This window comes from Clinocottus analis, unplaced genomic scaffold, assembly GCF_023055335.1.
Source record: "Clinocottus analis isolate CAN_PGR_092001 unplaced genomic scaffold, fCliAna1.0.p SCAF_20, whole genome shotgun sequence".
Classification (NCBI taxonomy): Eukaryota; Metazoa; Chordata; class Actinopteri; order Perciformes; family Cottidae; genus Clinocottus; species Clinocottus analis.
The window spans coordinates 4924563-4932821 of record NW_027175932.1 but is presented as its reverse complement, the minus strand read 5'-3'; the positions used below and the strand labels follow the sequence as shown (position 1 = coordinate 4932821).

The 8259-nt window shown below is 40.9% G+C and overlaps 2 protein-coding genes across 2 annotated transcripts; one reads left to right on the top strand and one right to left on the bottom strand.

Annotated features, from left to right (window-relative positions):
• Window positions 1-471: 471 nt before the first annotated feature.
• On the top strand, window positions 472-4068 carry lepb (leptin b). Its single transcript, XM_068586794.1, has 2 exons — window positions 472-3357; window positions 3501-4068. Exons 1-2 carry the CDS (start codon window positions 3202-3204, stop codon window positions 3819-3821), a joined length of 477 nt encoding a protein of 158 aa, XP_068442895.1. The 5' UTR covers window positions 472-3201; the 3' UTR covers window positions 3822-4068.
• Window positions 4069-4795: 727 nt separating this feature from the next.
• LOC137791675 (transmembrane protein 53-A-like) lies at window positions 4796-7907 on the bottom strand. Its single transcript, XM_068586788.1, has 3 exons — window positions 7760-7907; window positions 6151-6749; window positions 4796-5501 (listed from the first exon to the last, which is right to left on the bottom strand). Exons 1-3 carry the CDS (start codon window positions 7783-7785, stop codon window positions 5128-5130), a joined length of 999 nt encoding a protein of 332 aa, XP_068442889.1. The 5' UTR covers window positions 7786-7907; the 3' UTR covers window positions 4796-5127.
• Window positions 7908-8259: the final 352 nt, after the last annotated feature.

The window sequence follows — 8259 nt, the reverse complement described above, 5'->3', positions numbered from 1 at the left end:
AGGACAGCGCCTCATCCGTGTCATCAGATAGGGACGTGGGTTAGTGGATGCACTTTGGCTCCTCGCCCACTTGTAATTGAGTCAATCAAATCGGTGACCGCAGGCGAACAATAGTAGAAAAGGGATGTCTCGGGGTCTCGTATTACTGTTCAATATGTGCTCTGATAGCGTGGCATTTAATACAACGTACAATTTGGACTAGAAGAAGTGCATGTGGGGGATGGAGTTAAAGGTTTCTTTACCATTAACAGTTATACTAAAGAAGCCATAAGAGTTTAAGAACATCAAACTGTCATGCCAGTTGCAAGAAGATACACACTGGATTATAATTTTTTTTTAAAAAGAGTAAAGAGGAGAATGGTTAAGAGAAAATGAAGGAGAATAAATTCTGACAAACCATGGTGAGCGTTTGGCCAACGCCACAGGAAAATGTCTGCTGATGTTGCGTTGTGACCCCAGGGAATGAATGAGAAAAGGAAGGATGTCTTCCAGCGTTGACACACACTCGACACAAGCTGGCAAACCGCTCCGCAGTCGAATCTCTTGGTGTGTGTAGCTCTCCAGATTTGGTACAGAATCAAATTCAAAAGTTCCAGGAAAGTTTTTTACAAGACCCAGCTGGACACAGAAGGTTTCCATTATAATGTTCGTCCGGGTAGGCTCCTCCCCGTGACGTATTCACAACAAGGTTACGGTAAAAAGTGTTATACGTCTCATGAGATGTAACAAAATCGGCTGTCGGAGGCAAAGTGTGCTGTTGTTGGCTTTTCAATGCTCCGCTCCGTGTCTCGGACTCAACGGAAGAAACATCTTGTTCTAGTCATTCATGCATCTAGGACTCGCAACAATATAATGTTTCACTCAAGGCCACGAGAAATTACGCAACAACAAAAAAAACATCTGGCACATCAAGTCATTTCGGTTGGTTTGAGTTTCACTCCTGCTCAGAGAAGCCACTTGTTTTCATCAAAGTCAGAGTTTTGACATTAGTCATCGGTTCTCTGTAGTTGTTCAAGATGGTAAACAACAGAAAACCTGCTTTTCAGAGTCACATAAAACTCTATTCTACTAAATGAACACTCTTAGCGATAAGAAGGTTTTCTGAGGTAATAAATCAAGTGCGATGGAGGATTCTTTTCTTTTCTTTTCTTTTCTTATTGACTTCCGTACAATCGGACTTCTTTTTGCCGCCACAGGAGTCGCACCCTGAACGCTGTTAGTAAGAATGCAAGTTTAAGGCCCTTCTGCACAGGCTTCACTTTAAAGAACCGCACCTTAATGCCAGGGAGAAACACTTAAAATGGGACGAGCAATACCTCAAAAGTTAGTTTTTTATCACATAAAAGCTAAAGCCATCTTAGCGAGACGATATGCTCGCTGCTCCGTGACGCCGCACTTATTGCACAGAGTGCTTAGGAGCACACTGCTAACTTTAGCATGCTAATATGAGGAGACAACAATGAGTCTACATTTCATGACAATCCACCCGATCGATGTCGAGATATTTAAAATAAAAACAAATAGAAACGTCAACCTGCTGGCGCAAGAGCAAAGGGGATCTGGGAATCATCACACTTTGGTTTGTAATAAGGTTTGAAAAAAGTTGATTAAATGTAAGTGGAACCATGCGAGACATCTACCACACCAGATACCATGACTGCAAAAAAAACACATTTTAATGATTGATTGATTTTTGCATTGTATTATTGTGAAAGACTCCAAGGAAAATACATCTATCTACAGCTATAACTGACTCATTAGTCATTAAGCCGCAGCTATTTCCTGTGCAGACAAGGCATCGCCTCCACTCTTCCCTATCGCGTTAGCTTCACCCAAAGGGGGATTCATCTCGTGGAAAACTGGAGTCGAACAAAGGGGCTCAAAATGAGTGGGCCCTGTGAAATGTCACTTTACTGGAAATGAACAAAGCCGGCAATCTACGTCACGTTGTTCTTCCCGCCGTGAAGGAGCGATGTCTCTGTGTGGCCGGGGACAGGTGACACTGATTGTTTTTGGGCAAACTCCATTTTATGATTCTCGCTCGTTCAACAAAACTAAAGTCCACTGTTCTAATTCACTGTATAGATAATTAGATATTAATGAATCATTCGAAAAAAAACAGGGCAAATATTGTTTCTGAATGCATTGTGCTTCCTCAAAAGTCAGGTTCAGCTGCAGGAGTCGCTCAACTGAATTAGTCCGGCCCAGTAAATAGCCAGAGCCCTGAGAGCCGTGGATGTTGGACACTGACTCGCTTCGCCTCCTTTCTACAACATCTTTTTGGCAGCAACACACAAAAGGTCAGCCAAGGAAGCGCGAGTACATTAGGAGCCACACACACTGGTGAGGGCCCTTACTGCGTTCCTGCAAAGACAATTCATTTCCCACTTCTGCTTTTTCATGTATATCAAAAGAAGATGAGATAAATGCTATCAAAGACATGTGTAAAGAAAAACCACGACAGACTGTCAAAGACGAGAGGAAACAAGATGACTCACTGCCTTTATGATGCATTTATCTGGTTAAATAAAGGTCAAATTATTCTAGATAACAAGATGGCAAATGAATCAATCAATTCAATTCACCCATGTAGAAAATAGCAATTAAATACACACGTTTCATGACTATTTTCTTCTCTAACTTATCACCCGGTTCTTTATTTGTGCACATGGGTATCAAACGGAAACATTTTCAAGAAAGTCTAGTTAAGACAGGCCTACTTCTGCTGACAGAACAGGATTTCATCTGACATCAAAACGAAACAAAGAACACGGGATGCGTGTGAGTTCCAAGCCTCTGATTCAGAATGAAGCGATCAACTGTGTTTATTTCTTTAACTGGCATTCAGTTTGAAATCCTTTCGTTTGGTGAGTTGACCTGTAAGGGTCAGGCTCAGGTTTGAGTCGGGGGAGGAACGAGGAGGGGAAAGGATCGAGGCGAGAGTATTTAAAAGGTGGGAACCTGCAAGGAGTGTGTCACCAAATCTGTCTGTCAGTCAGCATTACAGTGGAAAAACACAGGTAAGACAAACAACCGATATTTTACAGCATTTTGCAGGAGACACACTTATTAACAAAAGAAATAGTATATTTATTTGAAGTTTAACATCTTAAAGGGAAGAAATATCAAACTGAAAAGGCTTGTACTATTATTATTGTATTGTCATATATATATATAACTGAATTGCATTTTTTTCCCAGGATGCATATCTTTACGGCTCTTCTCTGTGTCTCCCTCGTGATGGTTCCTGGGAGCTCAAGTCTTCCAACAAAGGAAGAAGGCCTCAGAAATACTAGAACGAGCATAGTGCACATAGCTAAGATAACTCTGGAGCACATCAACCAACTACGGACAAAGGTATGCTTCTAAAAACATGAGCACACAGTGTTTTCACAGTGGAGTCTAATCGGTGCGTGAGTGGAGGATATGTATCCTGCTTCATTTGTTGTCCGTCTGGTACCAACAAGTTTAGGTAAAACTAACATTCTTCTTTTCCTTAGTTGCCGGTCGCTCCTGGGATAGTAAGCAGCCCTCCTTCCATTGAGGGACTGACTAATATCAGCCATGATCTCGTACTCTTGGATAATAAACTGCAGTGCCCTCCCACGGAGATCTTCATCCAGATCCGGGCCGACGTCTCCAGCTTGGAGGGGCTTGTGCGCTTCCTCGCCTCGACAATGGACTGTCCCATCCCGGCCAGACTCACAGGACAGCCCGGTGACAACGCGTTCCCCGACACCCAGCATCACCTGACTCTGACCACGGTGCAGCAGTACCTGGAGACCTTTCTGCTCCACAAGGACAAACTCAAGGTCTGCTGAGATTTATATCACAAGTCTGCCGAGCCTCGCCATAATGCATAGATATAGCAGTTGAATCCAGAATGTAATTTGTCTTTGCACATATTTTATGTGTTTATGTGTGATGAGAGTGCAATATTAATGGTGTTTGATTTAAAGTGCCCCGGTTATGTTATTATGAACAGAAACATACATCCTACAAGTCAGTAAGATGTGACAGTTTTTTGGCTAAAATGTAATTTGCTACATCCAATTTTTGCTATAAAGACTTAAGACAATATGCTGCTTGTGGAATTTGTTCAAAGTTGTTTTCTATGAGAACATTTAAAACCATAAAGTCAGGGCATATTTTTTAAAATCATCTCATAACTTATACATAAAATAACACCACCAGAGGAAATAAAAATAACCAATTTAAATGACTTCCTTTGAAATGTTGTGTCGATGTAAAGAATGTTTAATACCTAAATGGGCGATACTGAAAAAACACATATTATAATTATTATTATAAATCATACGGTGAACTCTTTATTTTGTTTACACCTTTTTTAATATATTTTTTGATATTTCAAAATGCGAGCAATGCTACATAATGAGTACTACTTTTGCTACTTTAAGCATATTTGTAATACTTTTGTACTTTATTAAGATCAATCAAGGTCAACTGACTTGTTTCCTGTGGCCTCAGATTTAATCTGTACATTCAAGCGCAGTACTGAGATTTGGCCAGCAGATGTCACAATTCTCTACTTTATCCAATGCGTCCACACAGGTTTGTCTGTGAAACAAAACTGTGTCATGATGCGTCAGAAAGCAGTTCCCTAGAAACATTAAAGTTCACGATTCTGCATTTATACTTTCCCCAGTCACCCTTTCTTCCATATATATATATATATATATATATATATATATATATATATATATATATATATATATATATATATATATATATATATATTGTTGCTTTTCTGCTGAAATAAATACAAACAATGCAATTCAGATTAGAGCTCTAAAAGTTTTATTCAACATGTTGTATACAATATAACGACCAGATCTGGTATTAAAGTGCATTGGCAATCCATTAAAGAACACTTCTTGTGCAATGAAAGCATAACAATAGTCCACAGTAATTAATTAAATAGTGCATATCATTTGAAATGGAACCTTGGTTGAAGTCAAAACAACAAAGTCAACAGTTGAGGAAGCTTAAATGAAGAAAGAACATGTCTTCTTTAAGTTACACATCGATCACGCTACAGCTGAAAGATGAAAAGATCCCAGTGTCTTTGAAATCATAAAGCGTCTTAAAGTGATAAAATCTGTCAAACTAAACATTTACACCCTGAACAGTTGGAGTCTTCTGTGCTTTGAGGGAGCTCAAGAATCTCTCCAGCGTGGAGAGGTAGTCTTCCGGGTGGCATCGCATGTGCGCCGCGTGTTTCGACTCCTTCCACTTCCTGCTCTCCACGGTCACGCCCCTCTTCCTCCAGCGGTCCATCAACGTCTCGAGGGCGGCCGGGTTGCACAGGGCATCGTCTTCGCTGAAGAAGAAGAGGGCCGGTGCGGTAATGGGGCAGTTGTGGAAAACCTGGATGCTGTCGTCATAGAGGTCGGCCGTGTGCATTTTGAAGAGCCAGAAGTAAAGCAGTGCGGCATTTTTGACCAAGCTCTCCAACCGTGGAAACAGAGTCTTGCCAAGGCCTGAACAACAACAAGAGACAGAAAACAATCAGGAGGGTTAATATTTCATAAGAAGAGTACAATTACATACAGTGTGTTCACACACAACACATTACTGCTTAAGGCTTAGTGTCAATTCTTTATGAGTGAAATGTGTGTTATTTCTATTTGGGGGATATTGCTATTGGGTACTTCTCACTGTTTTGTAGACCAAAATATGAAATTAAGTACAGATACAGCAGAAAAATAAATAATAAATGAGTTAGTTGCTGTTTTTGTCAAAAACTAACAGCAATGTTGCTCATTGAGAAATCATTATTATCAATAATTAAGCAAAAAACAAGTTTCAGCTTCTCAAGCTTGACCTTTTGCTACCTTTTGGTGTCTTTATATTATAATAAATTAAATATGTGTTTGTTTTTTAAACATTGCCTTTGTGTCTGGGGAACTGTGATACATGTTTCACTATTTTACAATTGAAAAGACAATCTTAATGTACAACCCTATATATACATATGCAATGTTTAAACTGTTTGCAGACACTAGGTTAGCTAACAAGCTGCCACAAATAGTTCCTGGACTCCTGGCTGGAGCCGGTGGTAAGCCAGCTCATATATCATTTAAAGATATGACACACTAAAGTAACCTGAGGAGAATCACGCTCACACACCGATTGCCATGTTCTCCAGAGTGCCAACCACCAAGCTGTCATAGATGTGACCCGTCACCCTCTGGGCCACGGCGACGTGTTCTTTCCGTCCTTGAGCAATGTGGACGAGCGTCTGGGTGAAAGTGAAGCCCCCGATAGAGGAGGCGTGGACCAGCAACGCCCTTCCCGAGAACTGAGGCCGCTCCAGGACCTTCAACACCTCCAACCCGTGGTCCTGCCCCCATCGGGGCCACAGGAAGTGCGTCACTTTGCTCTGGACCAGGAGGACGTCCATGCCGCGGTCCAGGTAGAGGTCCCTGTACTTGCCCACCGCCGCCGGCCGGGCACCGAGCCAGGAGAAGAAAAGAAGAAGAGGACGCGAAGTGGAGGAAGAGTCTGATTGGTTTTGGGAGGAGGAGGAGGGGGTTTGTGGAGGTGAATCCGAGAGCAATGGAGAGGAGGAAGGCTCTGCAGAGGGGGGTGGAGAGAAAATGGGGCAAAGTGCAGTGGAGGTGTGAGAGTCTTTGGCACAATAATAAGTTATGCCTTTGCTGATCCGCCTGGTGATGAAGCTCGCTCCGTCCTCTTCTTCAGATGTGGTCGCTTTACTCCTGAAGAGACTGGAACAAAATTACAAATCAGATTTAGTCATTCCTGCAGTCTGACAGAGAACAATATGTTCCTCCTGAGAGGAACATAAGGAAGAAATTAAAGGCTGGTTTGTCATTATACACATATATATATATATATATATATATATATATATATATATATATATATATATATACATACACAAATAAATAAATATATATATATATATATATATATATATATATATATATATATATTAAAAAAAACATGCAGATTTATTTTTAAAACATGTCAATACCATTGCCAATATTACTCTTAATATCATGCTCAATATTACTTTTCCATTTAAATTGCTATATTTATTAATAGTATGTTGTTGTAAATAACTTTTTTTCTATTTCAATGTATTTATGTTATATTACATTAAAATGCATGGTATTGCAACTGTACTTCGCACTGGTGTCAGTATTACTTATTACATAATAATTAAACGTTACAATGTTGACATTTTTTTGTTCTTCTGTTATCGTTGATCTCCTGCACAATAATTGTTTTCGTAATTAATCAACTTTGCGCTCTTATTATATGTCAGACTAGTATTCATCATTATCAATTTATAGACTAAGCTTACTTTGTATTTATTATGTTACCAATGAACATGTCCCCTCCTCTCCATACTATAACAATAAATGTATTATGATTGCCTGTTCGACCATGACCTGTGTGATACGTGTCCTAAATTGATGGAGGGCCTGCATCCACAATACAATCAGGGGTTTCCTTCAAGGGGGGGCGGCCATGAAGCCCCGAGACGAAGCTGCGCAGCGAAGCGACATTGACACTCTTCTCTGTCACACACAACTCGTGTGAATAGAGCAGCATGAGACTCCTGCTTATTGAAAACGGCCATTAACAGAATCGCGATACCGGGTCACAGGAGAATGTAGCCCAGTGTCAGTCATGTTTGATGCTCGTGCAATTTCCGCGAGACAAGTTCACAGTCGCACAACAAATCGCAGCAACGTATCGTTTCTGTTACCCGCTGAAGAGCGTCTGGTTCCCCATTCCTGTGCAGCGGGGTCGGGAAAGCGTCCCTGGTCCAAAATAATAAATAAAAATAAAATGAAAGACTTCGGAATGTCGGTCAAATCCTCCTCCTCCGCGGTGGTGCCAGTGTGTTGCGTCGAAGTCTGTTCCCCCGTCGAGTAGTGTTTTCCTCCCCGCTGCGCCACAGCTCCCCCTCTCGGTGGATAGCGGTATATCAACTGTGTCACTCTTTCAAAGTATTTCAAAAATCATATTGAAAGGAATGGTTTGATGAAGAAAACGCTATGGCATGACAAGGAAGCGCGAGAGAGACGTCATACATATCACTTTTAGGAGAAAACATAGGTTTCCTCATGTTCTAATTAGGATCCGAGAAAGCAAAGAGAACAGAGTACTTTTACTCGAGTACTGCAAAGAGAGTACTTGTACTCAAGTACGGCGAAGAGAGAGTACTTTTACTCGAGTACTGCGAAGAGGGGACTACCTCAGGTT

What these genes read in the sequence shown, in the direction of transcription:
- lepb (XM_068586794.1), top strand. Translation starts at nt 3,202, where the DNA reads ATGCATATCTTTACGGCTCTTCTCTGTGTCTCCCTCGTGATGGTTCCT. An exon ending in TCAACCAACTACGGACAAAG is followed by an intron (nt 3,358 to 3,500) that starts GTATGCTTCTAA and finishes TCTTTTCCTTAG; the next exon opens with TTGCCGGTCGCTCCTGGGAT.
- LOC137791675 (XM_068586788.1), bottom strand. Translation starts at nt 7,785, where the DNA reads ATGGGGAACCAGACGCTCTTCAGCGG. An exon ending in AACCAGACGCTCTTCAGCGG is followed by an intron (nt 6,750 to 7,759) that starts GTAACAGAAACG and finishes ATTTTGTTCCAG; the next exon opens with TCTCTTCAGGAGTAAAGCGA. An exon ending in TCTGGAGAACATGGCAATCG is followed by an intron (nt 5,502 to 6,150) that starts GTGTGTGAGCGT and finishes GTTGTTGTTCAG; the next exon opens with GCCTTGGCAAGACTCTGTTT.